The sequence below is a fragment of the Anoplophora glabripennis genome, unplaced genomic scaffold, assembly GCF_000390285.2.
Source record: "Anoplophora glabripennis isolate ALB-LARVAE unplaced genomic scaffold, Agla_2.0 scaffold12, whole genome shotgun sequence".
Taxonomy (NCBI): domain Eukaryota; kingdom Metazoa; phylum Arthropoda; class Insecta; order Coleoptera; family Cerambycidae; genus Anoplophora; species Anoplophora glabripennis.
In genome coordinates, this window is record NW_019416512.1 from 1982182 (window position 1) to 2003757 (window position 21576).

Below are 21576 nucleotides of genomic sequence, written 5' to 3' on the forward strand. Positions count from 1 at the left end.
TAAACTTTCTACGAGTTCTAATAATGTAACAATATGACGTAATTTTTTGCGGTTACAATGTTCTGTTCGGAGTACCACTGTAATGCTGTCCATTGCGAAATTTGTAGCGTTAATATTGGAAATACTATCATTTTTCTAAATAAGAATTTGAATTTATAATAAGTTGTCGAGCTTCCGGTTGCATGTTCGTCGTAATTCAAGAATAAATTCAATATTATACGCGATATCAATGTTGTAATGAGTGTACTATACATGCGACGAACAAAATTATGACCTACTCACTTTAATAGAACTGCAAAACTAAACTGGGTATTACAGATTAAAAAAACGGCAATTGTTTCAGTCACTTTGACAATGTGACAGTTAATTGTTTTGAATTGTTACGTGACCACTGGCCTGGTTGGAAAATTTAAAAACATGTAAGCAATTTTAAAAATTTGATGGTCGTCATAGACTGAAATTTGTTTAACAGTATTTCTACTCACATGCCGTGAATATTTCGATGGGCAGAGAGCTGTAGAATGTGTTTCTCTCAATATTATATTCTCAATAACAGGTCGCTATTTTTTTCGTCCAGTGTACGTATGTGCATTAAAGTGTGCAACTAGTACATAATTATATTTGTATAATTAGTAATTGCGCTTATCTATTTGAAAGATTTTATAATAACCATATGCTTAGCGGTTACGGTTACATTTAATCTTGTTAAAATAATTTAATCGACCTAATTTCTGGATCAGTGCTCCACATAGAAAAATTGCTGTGTAGCTGGTGAGTGTAAATTTCTTTAATGACCTAATTTTTTATAACTGCACTTTGATAGATACAAAAAAACAACAGATGAGTTGAGGATAAAAGTCTACAGGCGCAAGAACATCGTGTACCTCTGGTAGTTAAAAAAATACCATCGTTACATTTAGTTATATTAAAAAAAAATAATGAATTGAAAGTGGAAAAAGTTTGACGACCTCATTTTCATATGTTTTCTTACTGATATAAAATAGCAACTTGTTGAATCGTTTAAGATATGGTAACATCAGTCAACAACTGTTCTATGAAAAAAAACTCTTCTTCAAATGAATTGCAATTTTGTTAAATTATGCATTATGCTAAACAACAAAAACCAATTCTTCATTAGATTTTTATAGTAAACACATAACCTCTAAGTATTAAATTTGAAGAAACAAATACGTATTCGAGTTGATACAAATATGTTTTAAATAAACCTTTCCCGCTAGTTCAGACTGATTTTCATTTGTTTACAGTAAACCGCAACGCTTGTCTCAGAAATCATATAAAGAATTGAGCACTAAGATTATAAGCTATAATATGTTTAGAAATAAAAGAGAGTAATAAAAGCTTATTATGTATGCAAATCGTAAATAAATGTAGTACTGGTGCTTATATTCAATATTTTTATATTATGTATTATCGGGTATAGGATGAGGTGTACTTTTAAAAAAACTTTGTGTGATCGGACTGTACTAAATTGTAGCATGTAGCTAAAATTTAATCCCCGACAATCCGTCTTTGTCTATGCCGCTTCAATTTCTCGGTCCATTTCTCTTATAAGTAAACAATATAAAAACAGCATTTCAAAACATGAGGCTACTTTAAGCATCATAACCGGGTTAAGAGGGTTTTTAGTAATTCAAATAAAATTATTCAATATTATTATCAAAATATTTATTTAAATTTAATGAATAGACTTTTATTCCACACAAAAATATATGTATTTTGAAAATTCAAATTATGGTGAGTAAATGTAGTGTTGTATAAATGTACAATAAAGAAAATAAAAAAGTAGGTATATTAAAATTCATCCTCTGAATATTCTGATGAATTATCTTCGTCTCCTAGATTGATAACGATAGGTTCCACAGTAACGTCAATTAAATTATCGAGTTCCCACATTTTCTCCTCTTCTTTTTGTACATGATGTATACATCTTTGCCAGTTATCTGCAGTTACTCGTTCCAAGGAATTTTTTAACAAAATTTTCACGTCACTTAATTTAAACGTCGTATTATTTCGCGCTACATCTCCTTTTACCTGCGCCCAGACTAATTCGATTGGGTTAAGTTCACAGTGATAAGGTGGTAACCGTAGTACCGTTATTTGGCGATTTGTTGCCATTTCATCGATAACATATTTTTTCTGATCTTTATTAAGATTGACAAGTGTCAAAAGTTCCTTTTTCACCATATTTGTTTCAAAAGAAATGTTTTTTCCGGATAACCATTGAATTATATCGGCTTTCCTCCAAGCAGTCGTAGGCGTCCGCTCGGTCTGCCGTGAATGGTAACTGGCATTATCCATGACAATTACAGACCCCGGAGGAATAAGATCCAACATCTGTGTAAAATACTCTTCGAAAACATCTGCGTTCATGTCTTCGTGATAGTCACCTGTATTTTTAGATTCAAATAAAAGTAAACCGCCATCTACAAAACCACTGGCACTACCTATATGTGTCACTATTAATCTTCGCCCTTTACCTGAAGGTGCCTTGAACCCTGTTGAAAGTCCATCCAAAAATGCTTGTCGAAAACTTTTTACATTTTTATCTTGCCATACTTTTGTTACAGTATATCCCTCGTTGACCCAAGTTTCGTCTAGATAATAAATATTCCTCCCTTCGTCACGGAATTTTCTAATTGATCTTAAGTAGGATCTTCGCCAACAAATAATTTCATCTTTATCGATAAGAACTGACTTCCTGTTCTGCTTTTCCCAGCAAAAATTCAACTCTCGTAAGACGGCCCATAATTTGCTTCTACTGATTTTTGGCAAATCGTTGTCCTCTGAAAGTTCACTTAAAATTTTGTTTAGCGTTGGTATTTCTTTTTTAAAATAAAATGAGTGTACTTTTCTGCGAATGACATTTTTGAAGAAATCATCTATAACGACTTTTGACCTCCCTGTAGATGATTTTGGGGGATTTACAGTATCTTGTTCATTTTTTGTTTCCTTTAAAAGTCTGTAGATAGTCGATTTTCCAATCCCTGTCATTTTTGTTAGCATTAGTGTTACCCGATAATTACCTGAAACGAAATATTACCACGCCCGTGGCCGGTTCTTATCTCGGGGTTTTATTACTCCCTTTCATTTCCAAACAGACTATAACAAATCTCAATAACAGGACAGAAATTACAAGGACAGGAAGTTGCCATAAACATTTTTAAGAAGCCGTATCAAAAATTGTTTGACGTAAAATGCTTATTTATTTAATTATTTTCTTCCTATTTCAAATACACTTTATCATTCTGGATAAAGCAACAGTTAAATTTTGGTTATTATTTCTATTTTATATAAATTTAGCATATATTATTGAAAAGAGTGCGCAACTTATAATACTAATTACATTCTGAACATTTTTCTTTTAAACAATGTTGTGTTGATGTAGCAACTCAAATAAACAGATTTCATATTGTGATATTTATAACAAAAATGTAACAAAACCACAGACTCGACTTAATAAAAGGTAGATTTACTTCTGCAGTTTATGTATCTGTTTTTATTATTTTTTCTGATTTTATTTATTTGACTACTTATATAATTGGATTACATAAAATCTGTTGGGTAATAAATGTTGTTATTGTTATGGTAATTTTAAGCCAACATGACTACATCAGCAGGACCGTGTTAGGTAAAATTATATTGAAAAATGTAGAAACGCATTAACAGGAGCAGGGGTAGACAATATGTCAAAGAGGTGACTCAAGAATTAGGTTGTGTCGATCTAAGTCATATATGGACAACCCCCGGCCCCCGGGACGGATTCGACCCTCCACCAGCTTCAATCCGGCCCGCGAGAGGTTCAGAAAATTCAAATAACGATATAAATTCAAATCGATAAATAGTATTATTAAATGTACGCAGTGGAACGTCACAGATCGAGTCGGAAATAGTCGTTAGAAAGAGACAAACAATTAAACATTCGGGAAGCCGCTCGATGCATTTGAAGCAGTCACGTAAGATCGAGAGTATTCTAGTTGCTTATTGGGGGTAATATATAAACCGCTCAGCGCGCGTGTCATCTCATTACTTCTTAACAATTGATAAAGTTCGCGTCGCATATTCGCGTACGATCAAGAGTACGACGCGGGAAATATTCCACGAAAAATAATTTGCACATTCGGAAACACGTATAAATGTGAGCAGCTTTTTTCAATCATGAAAATTAATAAAAATAAGCATCGTACTCGGCTTACAGATGTTAATTTAGAAAACACTTTACGCCTATGCACTACTGATATTGACTCCAATATCTCATTAATTTTCATTTGAGCTTTTTTTATTAATTTGCTTTTTATATGTTTGATTATGCTATTATAATTAATAAATAAAAAAATTTGTGAATTTTTGTGGCTTTTTTATTCACTACTACCTACTTATTTCTTGCCTACGGCCCGCGACCTGATTAAGTCCCGAAATTACGCCCTCAGCTAAGCAGAGGTTGCCCTGATCTAAGTATTCCGCTGTTGGTTCGAATCCGCTACAGCAGCGTGGATGTCTGGATATCAGATGATTATAGAATAATCAAAAAGGCTGTGGGTTTACGTGGCAGAATTTTACAAGATGTACCCTCAAAAAGAAAAAGAAAAAAGGAAAGGAAAACTAAATCATAGAGTATAATGTTATCAGTTATTTTTTATCATTAAGTCGTACAATTTTGAACGAGTTCGTATTTAATTCACCGGTAAACTTATATTTGCAATAATTAAAGGGTGCCAAAATTTCTCGCAAGAAGTCCAACGGCATTAAATCACATGATCTGGGAGGCCAATTCTGATCTCCAGAACGGGAAATTACACGACCAGAAAATGACTCATACAATAATTGAATTGTTATATGGCATGTGACACCGTCTTATTAACACCACATATCGTCTACTTCCATATTTTAAAATTTAGGTAAAAGAAACTGGATTATCTAGCTCTATTATTTGTTATTGCTCTAGCTCTATTATTTGTTATTGCCTGTCAGCCGCATTTTCGTAGAAGAATAGTCCGATGATACTTCGAACCCAAAATCCGCACTCAACAGTGACACGTTGTGGATGCATCTGCTTCTCAACAATCTCCCGTGGATTTTCTAAATCCCAAATGCGACAATTTTGACGATTAACGAAGCCATTAAGTTGAAAATCATTGAAGATTCATATTTGTAAGTATGAAGTTACAAATCTTTCGTGAGAATACGCTGTAAAAGATTTCTTGAACACTGTGCGGAATATATGTTCGTCTCCTCTTCTGACAATGTCATGGTTTTAATAATTCGTTTTTATATCTATGTGGAAATAGTTGTTTTTGATTTTTAGTAATTGACTGTGCAAAATAATATGTTTAATTAAAAATCTTTTGAAAAAGTTCCCGATCGGGAATGAAACGTTAACATTTTTTGACTGGCCTCCAAACTAGAAGCTTATATCCAAATAAATAATTTCCATTATTGATATTAGGGTTTCTGGTCAAGACTTTTCGAAGCGAGAATTCCCGGAAAATCTGGCCTTACTCGAGACGAGAAAAAATGTCGAGAAATCGAGAAATTTAAAAATCACGCACGTCTTAAGTTCTTGATTGGAGTTCGTTTCGTTCATGTGTTCAATTCGTTTCTCGACAAATAATTGAGTGGTTAATGTGATTTGTCGACTAGCTGATGATTTATTTATTTTAAGTTTTTAAGGCTTTAGTTTACTTTGACGATTCTTATTTTTTAATGTACCTTGTTATAAGTCTGTGTATAAATTTTATTATAAGCAGATACCTAATGATGATTCTGAAAATATTTAGTTCCTGTTCCTTTAGTTGATTATTTTATTTTTGTTTTGTTAATTAAAAGATTATGATTATAAGTGATAAATTAATAGGAAGAACGCTTCTGTATCTTTAAATTAAAGCTTGTTTTTTTTAAGATTTCTTCGGTTAAATTCCTAATTTACTATTTGTTTAATTAAAAGACTGCATGATTAATGATTATTAATAATTATTGGAAGAAAGCTACGATTAAAAAACATTGAAATAAACATAAGTATAATGAAAAATAAAAAAACAAGTTAAAGGTTTTTAAGAAAAGGATACTCAAAGTTTAATTTAGTTTTGTTAGTATAAGTAAAAACATATAAGTAATTAATAAAAATACTGAATAAATAATAAATGTTAATGATGATTGTTAAATATAATAAATAGCATGTTTATATTTCGCATTGCAATACCAAAATTATAACTTTTTTAAGTTTTAGAAATTTCTCGAGAATTCGAGAATTTCTAGTCGAGAATTCTCGAGTTCCGAGAAAAAAAGTAGGCCGAGAAATCAGAAACACTAATTGATATACAGTGTGTATCAGCCAAATAGAATAAATTCAATAATAAATAAATAGGGACGTGTTCGAAAAAACGCTCGTCGATTGGTATTTTTAGTTGCGCATATTTTCAACAAAAACTTTTTATACAGGGTGTGTCATTGCCAACTTTCTTATTTTAAATGCAACACTCTGTATATTATTCAATTTTTGGATTGGAAAAAAAATGCATTTCTATAAAATGAAACCAACTCAGGAGCCCATGGAAGATGATTTTGATAAAAGGTTTTTTTGTTTTCTGATGAGTGCACCTTTATTGTTCACGGTCATGCTAATCGTCAAAATTGCCGCTATTGGTCTAATGAAAATCCTCACTGGATTACAGAAGAACATACGCAATATCCTGAAAAGGTTAATGTTTGGGCAGGAATTGTTGGAGATCATATCATAGGTCCTTTTTTCATTGATGGCAATTTGAATGGTGATAATTATTTAGCACTGCTCCAAAATAATGTCGTGCCAACTTTGACAAACATATCCTCATCCAGCAAACCCACAGATCCCAGTGAATATGATATGGTTCGCCCATCACCAAATCAATGTCCAGTACCTCCAAATCGGTGGATAGGGAGGCGAGGATCGATGGAATAGCCAGCACGATCCCCTGATCTGACGCAATTAGACTTCTTCTTATGGGGATATGTCAAAAGTATTGTAGAGAAAACTAAACCCCTCGACTTCGCTGACTTAAAAATATGAATAACGCTTGCGATTAGATCGGTTACCCCTGATGTTGAGTTAGAAGAAATTTCTATTTAAGATTAGGATATTCGCAGCGAGCATTTTAAACATCTCCTACATTGACATTCATGTTTTTTTTTGCTTTTTTACATTTCAATAAATACACAGTATTACTTATTAGTTTTTGAGTGTGTTGTAACGAATTTCTGTAATAAAATAATTTTCTGTTTTTAATGTTAATTTTTGCAATAAGTCTGAAAACACTTAATAGGTATTTCCGAAACAGTTAAAGATAGGTATAGGACATTGTACATGAAATATGTCTAGAATTTTCTAAATAATCCAAAAATTGAATAATAGAATAATACAGGGTGTTGCATTTAAAATAAGAAAGTTGGTATTGAAAAAGTGCGCAACTAAAAATACCACTCGATGTGTCCGAGGGTTTTTTCGAACACGCCCTCATTTATTTATTATTAAATTTATTCCATTTGGCTGATACACACTGTATGACCATTGTTTATGGCATACTTACGATTACTGATACATATAAACAATCCTTATAGCTAAAATATTTGTTTAAGACGAAGTTATGACCGGAACAAGATATATTTTACTTAATCCAAAGACGTATTCAATTAAAAAAAGAATAAAAACACAGCTGTCGCCTTGACCAAATGCACCATTACCGAAAACAATTCCTTGTGAAAGCTATTTTGTATGCACATACCAGAAGAATTTAGATGTCAAAGAATTATGAAATATCCCTTTATGGTGTAAACCAATTACGAAAATGTCTAATTAAGACACGTACAATGGTATTTTTACACAAGTACATACTTTCAAATAACGAAATTAATTAAAAACGTCTAGGAAACATTTTCAAGAAACATGAACTATTTTTCAGCCTTGACCGTGTTTGTGTTAATTTGCTGCGTTCACGGCAAGCCACAGGGAAGGTCACATTTCTGTCAATGTGGCAATCGCATTCGGTCAAATAATTTGCCTATAATCTACATTCAAAATGGAAAAACTACCACGAAAACCACAGTTATTTTTTATACGCTTGTTTATACATAGATTTGTGCGCGCCGCCACTGCGGTGGTTGAAAATTAGCCAGCGTTATAATAAATTATGTGAACATAGGCAAAATATGTCCCTCCTAAGGGCGTACGGCATTTTAAAGGTTAACCAATACAATTTGAAACCGGATATTAAGTCAAAAAGTAAGTATTTTAGTCACACGTTTCAAAAATTGGTAGAATTGTGATCAAAGTTTGCTATAACTGGTCACAAGCCAAGTTCGAGACGACCTCTATTTAAATTTTAACTCTTAAACTAAGAAATTATTTTTATACAGGGTGAGCCATTAAAGGTACGGAGCGGCTGTACATAGGGTAAAAAAATCTATTCACAAATACGGCCAAAAGAAATTGATTTAAAATATTTTCAAGTTTGTAACTTCACCGCTAGGGGGCGCAACTGCTATAGTGTTACAGAAAATTGTCGTTTTTTCGAAATTTCGCTTATATAACCTAAGTTGAAAATACATTTTTTAGATACAGTGTTAAACTCTTCACAGGTTTAGCTAAAACTTTTTTTTTGTTATTACCAAAGCAATGTCATTATGAAGGATGCCATCTTGAAATTTTTAAATTGTCATAACTTCTAAATGCCTTAATCGATTTCAAGAAACGACGGCTCAGTTTAAAGAACTATTAATAAAATTTATATTTGTGATATGGGAATAAAAATATTATTTTCCTGCGCACAGGTAGACGACGCTAATCAGAAAAGTTTTGTAATTGTCTCCGTTTCCAAAAAAAAAAAATAAATAAATGCTGCGATAAAGGCTTGTTTCATGGAATTTACTAAGGAAAACAAATACACTACCCGGAGGTCGATATCTTTTTTCCTTTTCAAGTTATTGATAAAATAATGAAGTTGTTCTAGAACATCTTTCTTTATTTAGTTCTCTAAATAACAATGACATAGTCCAAGCCAAAATTAAATTATAAAACTATATCAAGCTTGTCTTTAAAAAAGTACTTGCTATATTTTGAAATTTTTTTGATAACTGCAATGTTTCATATTTATATTAATTCCAAATATCTGAGTATTTATAAAGATCATTGTTTCCATACCGAGGCAGGCTATGAATATAAACAACTGAAAATTATGTCAAATGAAATGTGACAGCTCTTGTTACGTGCAAAATAGATGCCGATTCTCACTTGCGTGCAAGGCATGTGCTCGGCACGGGCAAAGCACCGGCTCGGCAAAATATCTTAACCATTGTATCTTATGGGTTTTGAGGGGTGTAATTCAAACTATACGTGCAGCGTCTCGGCAACCGAGAGACTTTGCACGCGACGTTCTCCCGAAAGAATATTTGCAGGGCATGTGCCGTGTATGTTCCGATAAGTGTGAATACTCTCCAGGCAGTCAACTTGCAATCATAGGGATTTTAGTTGAGTTTCGTATTGACAAGAATATATGTAGCGTCAGCAGAGGCTCTCTTTTTCTCAGAACAAAATGAAATTCTTATTGAGTATATCAGAGAAAATGAGGTTATTTACGATTTGTCTCATAAAAAATACTCAGACAATGTCTACAAAAACATGATATGTAAAAAAATTGGCGAGAAATTGCAATAAGATAGGTATATTTATTAAATACGTATTAATCTATACAGATATATTAAAACAATCACGATTTCTTAACAATAAAATTTTGTAATTTAAAAAAACGTATTTTTCTTTTTCGGAAATTTTTATTTTCTTGCTCTTCTTCATCTAAGATTAGAACAATTTTTACCAGAGTGGAAGTCACGAACATTTTTTCACAAAGCTAGGGAAATACTACCTGCGGCATGCCTGTCGCAGTGTGAATTGTCTCTGAAAACTCGGCCTGTGCCGAGTAAGTGCCCTGCCGATGCCAATCCGATTCCTTGCTCGTCTAATGAGAATCGGCCTTTAATCTATTGGCTTGTGTCCATGTAAATCCCCAAATAAATGTTAGGCAATTAGTTAGAAACCTAGGAATTTTATATGGAACACCAGTACTTTTCTCACACAAATGACACTAATTTTGCACGAAGCGAGAGCTGACACAAATCGTTTGACATAATTTTTAATTTGACTATTTTCACAGGACATAGCCTACCTCCTTATGGAACAATAATCTTTATAATTACTCAGATATTTGAAATTAATAAAAAAATTAAACATTGCAATTATCAAAAAAATTTCAAAACATATCAAGTACTTTTTTTAAAGACAAGCTTAGTATAGTTTTACAATTTAATTTTGGCTTGGACTATGTCAATATTATTTAGGGAACTAAATAAAGGAGGATGTTCCAGCACAAATTCACTATTTTAGCAATAACTTGAAGATGAAAAAAGATATGGACCTTCGGTTTGTGTATTTGTTTTCCTTAATAAATGGTATATCAAGCCATGAAAAAAAAACTATATCGTTGCATTAAATTTTTTAGTAAACAGCGACAATTACAAAACTTTTCTGATTGGCGTCGTCTACCGTTGCGTAATATAACGAGCGTTCAAATAAAAACGTGGTCAAGTTGGTTCTGAAAATTTGAACGTAGGGCGTAGCGTATAGCAAATGAACTTATACGTCATCTGTCAAAGCGCTATATCGCCGCTATCAATTTGAATATTTTCGTTTTAAAAAGCGTTTAAAATGGTGTTTTCTCAAGAACAAAAAGTGTTTATCAAAGAGTCCTACTTTAGAAATGGACGCAAGATTTATGGAATATGGAAGTATTCTATTGAGGAATGTTTCATAGAATTTCAAAATCAATTTCCCGGCGTTGTTGAGTGCAAAATTTTTCAAAGTGCAGTTCAGCGTTGTGTTCATGTTTTTCGTGAAACGGGCAGTGTAACAAGAAAAGAAGGAAGCGGCCGACCTAAAAAGCGGACTGAAGAATTAAAAAAAAATGTCCAACAAATAATGGAAAATGCGCCAAGAACTTCTGTACGTGTTTTATCACAAATGGTGGGAGTATCAGTCGGTACCTGCCACACAGTGTTAAAAAAAGATTTGCGTTTGTTCTCCTATCGTTTAACTTGTCAGCAAGAACTTCATGAAGTTGATTTTCCGCGACGGGCTGTATTTTGTGAATGGTTTTTAAACAACTACGGTGAACTTCATAATATCACCTTTTTTTCTGATGAAGCCTGGTTTCATTTAAGCGGTTACGTAAACTCACAGAATATGAGAATGTGGTCTTCTGAAAAACCAGATAACTTTTTTGTCGAGGGCCCTCTACACGCTCAAAAAATTGGAGTTTGGTGTGCTCTCAATCGAAGGAGGATTTATGGACCAATTTTTTTTAATGGTACTCTTACTGCGCAAAGGTATAGAGAAGAAATTATCGCTCCTTTTGTTAACCAGCTGGAAGAAAACGAAATTACAAACTTTTACTTTCAACAAGACGGCGCAAGGGCACATACGGCAGGCGAGACGATGAATATGTTGAGGGAAGTTTTTCAAAATCGACTAATAAGTCCCAATGCTGAACATGAATTTCCACCGAGGTCATGTGATATTACGCCATGTGATTTCTTTCTGTGGCCTTACCTTAACAACACTATTTTTGAACTGCCTATTCCTGATTTAAACCATCTGCAGGCTCGACTTATAGACAAGATTCGTGAAATTAACAATACCCCGACCATCTTAGAAAATGTCTTTAATTCTTTGAGGAACAGGTGTGAAAAGTGCTTGGAACAGGGAGGGGGACACTTTCAGCAGCTGCTTTATTTTATTGTTATAACAAGGAGGGGGACACTTTCTGCAGCTCCTTTAATTGTTTGTTATTGTTATCACGATTATTCTTTAAAATAAAGTTATATAGTCATTAACGTTATTGAAACTGACAGCTGCTATACAGCTCGTTGAAAAATGAGGTTAAGTTGGTCGCTATAAGCTACTCCCTACGTCCAATGTGTCAGAGCCAACTTCGACCACGTTTTTATTTGAACGCTCGTTATATGGAAAATAATATTTTTATTCCCATATCATAAAAATAAATGTTATTAATAGTTCTTTAAAATGAGCCGTCGTTTCTTGAAATCGATTAAGGCATTTAGAAGTTACGACAATTTGAAACTATTTCAAGATGGCGATGGCGTTGCTATGGCAATAACAAAGCGGTGAAATTAAGAACTTGAAAATATTTTATATCAATTTCTTTTGGCCGTATTTGTTAATAGATTTTTTACCTCATAATCGTAACACGTCTACTTTCCTATATACATCCGCTCCGTATCGTTAATGGATCACCCTGTATTTACAACATAGTAGAAATATTCAGTACCAAAAATCAGTATTTTATTTCTAACCTGTTAAAAGCCAAGATATGATGAAAACCGAAAAATGTTAAAAGTAAAACGTAGGTGCATATCTTAAAAAGGTTTCAATTTTTTTTTCTATACTCAGAACTGACCTGCCCTTGTTATCCTTGCAACGTCGAACTTGCTGCTGTAATTGACTTTGAAGTAGTTCTCCACCACTGCCCTCTCGTACTTCCCTTGCCCATTTAAAGGACTAAATAAATACTCAGGGTCTATATTGTTGTGCAATCTTTGGTATCCAGTCATTCCTAGTATCGTTATTAGAACTGGAATTATTAAAAAATAACCAGGATGCCTCCCCACCACTAAACCGAGCTTGTAGAAGGACTTGTTCAGGCAGTCGTCCACAATTTTCAGGCCCACCATCTGAAAAAAGAGACAGAGACGTTATTAGAAATCGAAAGTTGTGTGGAAATAATTACAGTAATTGTAAAATTGTATTGGAATGGTAAAGAGCACCTCAAGGATAAACAGTAGACCCTATATTTATTCCACTGCTGTATAAATACATTAATTTTGTTCTCGCGTTAAAATATTGATGAACTAAGTGTCGCGGTTGTTTGAATTGTCTTTAGATTGTGACATGTGACATGTTGAAGATTACATACCATTTATGGCTTATGTGTACGATCAATAAAATATTATATGTGTAGATGTTCAGAGAAAGCACTATCAATAACATTTCTAATTTTACTAATGCTTGCTTGTTTAAAAAAATATGTATACCTTCTTGTAGAAAGTTATATACACATATGTCGCAGTTATTTTTCATGCTTTGGGTTTGTTCAAAATAAAGATCAGCATGTACGTTTCAAAAATAGAATTATTTTATTTTATACAAGAAACAAACAGGTTACAGTGAACTTACTGAATCAAGACAACAAATATATTCTTATCAAGAAAGGTATGTATTTTCAGCTGTCGCATATCAAAGTTTGACATGTTTTTTAAATATAAATACTATATAAATTTATTTTGTATTGTTTATAGATCATTAAACAAATATTTAATGAAATTAATATTTTTAAACTCCCAAATTGCCCTTTTAATGTATACGATGCATTTATTTATTTATTGCTTTTTTATGACTTCATTATTTGAAAATAAATTAATTCCTCGATTTTCTAAAGAAGAATTTTTTAATCCTTTCCTTTCTTGTTTTAGCTTTACTAAATGTCATTATTAATATTAAATTTAACAACAGAGTATTCATTCTTTCGTGTCGCATTTACAAAATTAGAAACAATATTTTTTTATGTTCAATATACTCACCACGAGCTTGTTTAATTTTTAATTTTATATTTGCTCTTAATTCCCTGTAAAAATTAAAAAAAATCGAAGTGAAATCTTATTCTAAAATTTCCTTTTAACTTTAAATTAAATTTTATTTAATCTGTAAAGCAAATAAGCAAGTAATCTTTATTCATATTTTCAAATATATAGAATTCTTAAAATTCAAATAACTCTTTCACAAAAATATACAAGATGTAAATAACGAACATAACTCTATTCTTGTAATTTTTTACTCAGTCGAGTTATTGAGAGTAATCTACTAACACTACTGACAAGTTTTCAAATAACTTCAGTAATAAAGATTCAATTTGGATGTGACTGGCACCATTTTTTTCTAGAAAAACCCAAATCATATTTCCTACCAAGAACCAACTAATAACTTAGAAGATAAAAAAATCAAAAAAGAACCTTCCTTAGAAACATTAAAAAGTTTTTCTAATTTTAATGTAATTTTTATTTGAAGCATGGCAACGTGATTAATTACAGAACGAATTTTCAAAACTTTAATTTTAATAACACATTAATAGCGATTTCCTGGTAAACGGTTACATTTATCGACTTGAACAGTGGGTACATAATGTATGTATGTATGTATGTATGTCGGAGGGTGGTGGAATTGTTTTTCCACCGCAGCACTTAGGCCTTATTAGGCCCCTTGTACACCCTCCTTCATTACTCGAATACTTTTCTTCAAACCATCCTATTTACTACACGGGTGGCTTGGTGGCAAAGTCTCGTACAGTTTATGAATGGTAGCATGGTCTTGAGTTACAGAGATTTTCTTTGCTCTGTTCTCATTGCAATTTATCGAGGACCACACACATGCGGCAAATGTTGGTCTACCCAGGTCTCTGGTAGGTTGCCACAGCCACGTCTCCGAGCCTGCCTTAGGTCACCCATCCAAATTCAAGCCTGCGTCCGTGATGCTTGCCTCGGCAGATCGAAATCCACCTGCCAAGACAGCCGGCTAGGCGGTCCCCTTGGTACATAATATTTCTTATATTGTTTCTCTTTTCAATAATAAATAATTTCTGAGATGTCTACCCAGAGAAAAAAGTTATGAACAAAACAAATTTTGAGTTCTAGGTAAAGTGCCCTCTAGCGGTGCATAATGAAACTTTTCTCTGACTGGTCCAATAGAGCTTCATCTACTTAGTGGGTGTGCCAAATGAGAGACTAATCGAACTTGAATGAAATAAGTTATTTAAATAGAAAAATAAAAAAAAATGAACTTTGACAAGCTGTAACTTGCAAACAATTGATAATTCGAAATAATAATTACTTACTGCTATTATTTTAATCCGTAGAATCTCCTCCCGGAGTTTCCTGACGGGCTTTCAGAACGCTCTGTATATAATAATTTATATCTTATATTTTTTTTTTGTGAAAAAGTATTCATTATATCTCAGCCCACGATATCCCAAAATACCCTGCTAATTACTACAACTATTAGATCCGCAATTCGCGTTACTAAATCTGTCTCAAATTGTACCTATCGCCGATTATTGGTACAAGATATAAATAATTAATCGAAATTATCTCCTATATTGTAATAGCATTATTGTCTTTAGGAACGCCGATTGTTGGATAGCCTTGCATTTACGTCGATTAATTGTTTTGATACCAGATTTTTTATTTGCGGTTACAAGTAGAAACTTACTGTATAAACAGAAATAATAAAACGACACAATACAGGCGACTGATTTAAAAAGTGTACTTATGAAAAAATCACAATAAAATCTGGAATTTTTATACAATTTTTGTGGGTTATTTATCCATTATGAGACAGTAACATATACAGGGTGTAAGGCAACAAAGCTTCCTTGGATGAAAATAAATCGATTTAGCTCAAATTACCTTGAACTTTTTATTGAAACAATTTAAGAAGTAAAGAAGTCGTCTTAAAGAATACAAAAGACTGAAACTTGTAACTTTTTAAGAACAAAATTGAAGGTAGCTTCATCTAAAATGATTTATTTTCAACCTCTCCGGATATTCTGCATACAGGGTGATATAAGTTTTGAAAACTGTAATATGTATATAAATTTGTTTGTGGTGTCAGATTTGGCACCGTTTTAAAAAACTTTTCATACCTTTATTACCCCATCAATATGATTGAATTTCTTTGAAACCTACTGTACGTTATTATTATAATTTCCTGATTATCATTCTGTTAACAAAATACGATTAAAAACGTGCTCAAAAATTAAACCACTCTTGACGTACTTGCAAATGTACTCAATGTCATTGTTCTAACATTTATGGGCACGAAATCAGTAAAAAATAGAGAATGTTTGTATGATTTTAAGAACCTAGAAAATCCAAAAAATGTAGGACTAATATAATATATGTTTCTTTCAATTACCGACTTCCAATCAACAATGTAAACCGTGAAGAAATATCTGGGCTTCTAGTTTTCACAACAAGGCATTTATTAAGTAAACAATTATTATAACATTATCATATCTGGGCAATTAATCATAACAAGTGTTGCTGCGTGCAGTGAGTGCAACCGAGATTCAATCTGGAAAACCACGCTCAGCCAGTTTCGATAACGGTAGGTTGTAATCCAACACCAACACGGTGTCGTCGATGAGCAGAAGTCGTGACCCAGTTGTGGAACACGCTGACTGGGTCACCGATATGATAATATCGGATGCTTTTGGTGCATGAATATAACGATGTTAGAAATGGAAACCGATATTAATGTGCAGAAAACACAAACACGTATTATAGTTATTTACACCATAAAGGAGCTATATAAGTATTATTTACCAGTCGAGGACGATTTTGCGCCCGAGCGGAGCGAGGGCTGGCAATAGAGTCCGAGACTGGTAAATTATACTTAACTGCTGAGTGGTGTAGATATAACATTTTATTTGCTCCCAGAGTTTTTTATGGTTCATGAAATAAAGATTAGGTTTTATTTTTTGACATTTCTTAATCAATTCATTTTGACATTATTCGAAATCTTGGAAAATGGCCTTGGTTGTTTGTATTTTGTCGTTTCTAAACAAAGCTACTTAAAAGTTGCAATTTTGCTCGTTTTGAATTATTATTTTTAAATGAGTGATTTTCAAATAGAAAGTGCAGCAAATGCTGTCTACGAATTTTTGTTGCTCGAGAAGTCGAAAGTGCGCCCGGACGAGCATATAGAAATTTCAAAGAATGGTGCCAGAACAAAAATACTATTTCTGAAATGTCACTGCTAGCATATCTCATGGAGAAGTCAAGAACTTTAAAGTCACCGACGAATTTGTAGAGTGAACACTCAATGATTAAGATAACTATTTTCATAGAGGAGAACGTGGATATATCAAAATACCCCAAGCTGAGAGCAGTTTTGAAACGTAAGAATGACGGTTATACACTTAAAAAGTCAAACGTTTTTAAAAGAGAACAAGTCAATGATTTTCTCGTTCTGGCACCCGATAACACATATTTGCTAATGAAGGTAATGACGGACTCGGGCATTACAGGAGAATGCCGTACTGATTAGTTACTTACTAAACTTACTTTGGACAACGTCAATTTCAAACATTTCGATGACATTATTGCAGTTACAATTTCAGATTTTAAAAAAGGTATGACACGTACGTTTACAATTACTTCTCGTCTAGGTTCTGTTTCTCACCTAGACATTCTCAAGAAATATATCAAGATTAGATTGGAAATTAAAACTGAAATTTCACACCTTTTTATGCGCTGTCAAGCAGGTAGATCTCACAACCAACCAATCGGCAAGAATACCCTTTCTATAATTCCTAATAAGATTGCACAGTTTTTGAAATTAGAACATCCTGAAACATACACAGGCCATTCATTCCGAAGAACTTCGGCAACGTTACTGGCTAATACCTGGCTAATAATATCTTGATGTATTAGCAATTAAGAGACGTGGTGGGTGGAAATCAGCCAAATTGCAGAAAGTTATGTTGCTGACAGTTTAAGTAACAAAAATGAAATAGTAACAAAAATGAAATAGCCAACAGGATTCTTTACAATGACACTTCAACTCCAGGTTCTAGTCGTATGCCGCATCATGCTGTTTTAATAGATCAGTCAGATAATATTGAACCTCCGGTGACTGAAATGGAGCGGTCAAATAATTTTGAGAAAAATGTGACAATTAGTAAACGCGAGGGGAATAATTATCCAGATTTTATAAACGTTACTAAATGTAATAACTGTACAATTACTAAAAATAATCAGTCACAATAATTAATAAAATGTAATGTTCATCAAATATTTCTATTTATTTGTTCATAAAACATACATTTATAACTCGAAATCGCTTTTTTCCCTAGGGAGGTAAGTTATCTCCCATAGCAACTTCCAAATCTACGGTAAAATCAATTTACCTCCTTAAAAACAATGTATTAATAGTCTATTTACTATAGTGGGACCAGATAAAATATTTTTAGGGCAGTATCTCACTTCTGAAGTTTTTGAGTGGGGTGGAAATAATAAAATAGACATTTCTTCAGGTCATTTTGATTAAAGTTTTGAGTCTGAAAATAAAGAAGGTTTTTGGGACTTCAATAGTGTATTTTTTACTCTATTTTAAAGGTATTTAAGCTACTTCAAACAAATTAAAAAAATATTAAATGAAGTCAATTAATGTTCTTCGATACCAGAACTCTAAGTATGCAAAATATATCTATTCTCACAAACAAGATTCCTGATCGCAGGAGCATCTCAAAATCTATAAAAATGCCAAATTTACAAAATCATAATAAAACTTTCCACCGAAAACTACCTAAATCCTGGATTATTACTCTGATGGCCAAATCAAGTAGTCATTTTAAATTACCAGACTGCAGAGATTAAACTTTTCAATGCAACTGTTAAAATTGTGATATCGATTTTAAAATGAATACTGAACAGAATTTGGTAAATTAATTTTGTTAATGGACAAATTTCAAAGACAGGTAAAGAAAACGTTGCAATTTTTCTGTAAGCCTATTGAAACATTTAAAATATTTTAACATAACAATAAGAGATTTATACAAAAACTTATTGCTTCATTTTGAAAATGAACTTACACGTAATTTTTAAAATCTCATGAAAATTGTGCAACAAAATCAATTTGCAACCTGCAATTTAGTTTCTTCTGTACCTATATGCAAAGTGTAATAAAATATTAGCAATTTTAAATTTGGTTACAAGAAAATTCATTAAATTTCAAAAAGAAATAACTACAGAAACATTACGAATACTTGCCTGTAGTAAATATTGATTTTTAATTAATTTTACTCTTTTTCTGTCATCATCAATTATTGCGTCGGTATCGCTTTGCTCACATTCTTCAAGTGCAAAGAGAATTACACAATCAAACGCAAGTCAATATGAGAAGTGACAATTGTCCATTGCATTTTAGCAACTCGACACGTCGAGAATCGAAAGTCGGCCAGGTAAACAACCTGTTAGTAAATTTTTGATTAATTCAATACCAAACCAATACCGTTTTAGTGGAAATACATGTTATGCAATAACCACTACTGAGTTGTGGATCTCATTTTTACCGTCAATGATATTTTTATCGAATGGAACACGTTCTAAGGTCTAGTTTGATAGAGAATATTTTTCGAAATAAAATATATTTATGTATCAATTTTGTCAAATTATAAACAAATTTTGTAAACTTTGGATATTAATGTCACTGATCTTGTGATCTTTCGTTAATAACATATTCATGCCTTGGAAGTGAAATAATGTTATATTAACCAAAATAAGCAAAATTAAATATTTTTTTCAGTAAAATTAGACAAACAATTTTCTAGTGCTTGGTATCGACTTTGAAATTTGCTACTGTTTTTAATAGAGTAAATACAAATATATTGGATGATGATTTAAATTCGACTTTGAAACCAATCATTTAATTTATTTATATAGTAAACAAGGATGTAATAACTATATATTTATTTCGATAATACAGTTTTGAGCTGTTATCTTTGCTTCCTCCATAAGTATTTACTGACATATTTTAATAGTTATGTTGTTATTGTTCAATAGTACTGTTTAACATTTGGAAATAATAGTAAGACAAGAAAATTAAATGTAAGTAATGAAAGACTATATGACGAGAATTTTTATAAAGCCAAATCCAAAAAAAAAAAAATTTGCAAAACAGTATTTAGAACATTCGTATTTCTTTGTGTATGTTTATATCGTTTATATGTGTAAGTACATGAACCAGTGGTACAAAACAAATGTAAACATTGCCACACTTCCCTGAACTTTTCAATTAATAAAAAAATATATAATTCCACTAACACATTTTTTAATACGCTTTCCAAAAATAAATTGAACAAAGACGACAGTTCAGTGTCCAAATATTCATACTTTAGTTCAATATTAAAAAAAACACGACTTTCTTTTGTAATTTTACCTTTTCTCTTAAAAAGAAGATAACTAATTGTTAGTAGTTTTGTAATAATAATCATTTTCAGTATTTGTAATTATATATTTCCCTGATTTCATAGGTAATGAGAAAACACATTAAATGAGCATTAATTATTTTATCTAATATACTGAAACTTCCAGAAAACGTACAAACTTTTTCCGATATGACAAGTGAATGCGAAAAGTCTATGAAAATTTAAAATGCTATGTTTTTCGGGTTGTTATACCACCTTCAGTCTTACATTGCACTTTTTTAACGTTGGCTAGGAATTTTTGACCTGCCCTTGTTGTTCTTGGGCTAAGCTCCGTGGGGGAGGTCCTACTATTTAACCTCCTAGGCTTGCTCTGATGTTGATTTCGGTTCCTGTTGCTGGTTCTTAAGACCGTTACGAAAAAACCGTTTCTTAGACAATGGTAATGCTTTGAGATTTTCCGTAGCGGCTTCTGTAACTGGTTACATTTAAGTCACCACCTAATGTACAACAATGAAGAATAGTGTAAGGTTTGGATGTTATAGACGCCACTACAAAACTTCTCAGACGACCACCATTACCTGAAGAGCAGATCCATTGGTAGTGACCTTAGAACCAACACATAGCCTAGACCGAGAACCAGAAGGATAAGTCAAAGAAGGTTAAGGAAGTGCGAACAACCAGAAAAACTATGGCACTTTAAATATCAGTGCGGACCTGAAAATCTCAAATCTACTATGAAGAAAAGTTTATTCATTAACGTCTAGAATTTTTTAATTGTAGTTAAAATCAAAGTCGTGGTATTAGTATTATTTTCTGAACGAAATAAGAAATTATTAGCCCGAATTGTTTGCAAAAATAATATATAAATGCTAATTTAAAAATGTGTTTTCAAAATTAATTGAAAAGTTAAAGTGTAAAAAAACATTCGAATCGTTTTTGTCACCGGTAAGTGTACAATCAATATGCATCAAGAAATAGTAGAAAAATATACGTGCTGATTTTTTTGTGTGCACAATAAAAAAATAAAGTGTCAAGATTTATTATATATACAGGGTGTTAAAAAAAGAGTGTAAAATATTTCAGGAGGTAATAGTATGAACCAAAATAAGCAGAAAAGTCTTAATAAACATGGGTCCGCAAAGTAACGGTTGCGGAGATATGGACCACTATTCGTTTTTCAAACATTTTATTTTATTAGGAATAAACCGACAAAGGAAGCTTTTAACAAACAAAAAACAAAGTTACAGAAGATGTTCAAAGTGCCCTCCGTCCATTTCCAAGCAGGCACGACATCTTCGTCTCAACGATATTCGAACTCTTTCGAAAACACCCTCCTTGGTTTGGATTTCTTGACACTTTTGATTAATCCGTAGCTGCAGCTCTTCCAGGCTATTTACAGGAGTACCATACACTAATGTCTTCAAATATCCCCAAACAAAGAAATCTAGAGGGTTCAGATCAGGCGATCTTGGAGGCC

The 21576-nt window shown here is 32.4% G+C and overlaps 1 protein-coding gene across 1 annotated transcript in view; it reads right to left on the reverse strand.

The window, feature by feature from the left end:
* LOC108903425 (patched domain-containing protein 3) overlaps positions 1-21576 on the reverse strand; it is an 87934-nt gene that overhangs the window by 23346 nt on the left and 43012 nt on the right. Inside the window, exon 2 of the mRNA XM_018705600.1 lies at positions 12519-12792. Within this exon, the coding sequence (XP_018561116.1) occupies positions 12519-12792 (274 nt within the window). The remainder of the gene's footprint in view (positions 1-12518; positions 12793-21576) is intronic.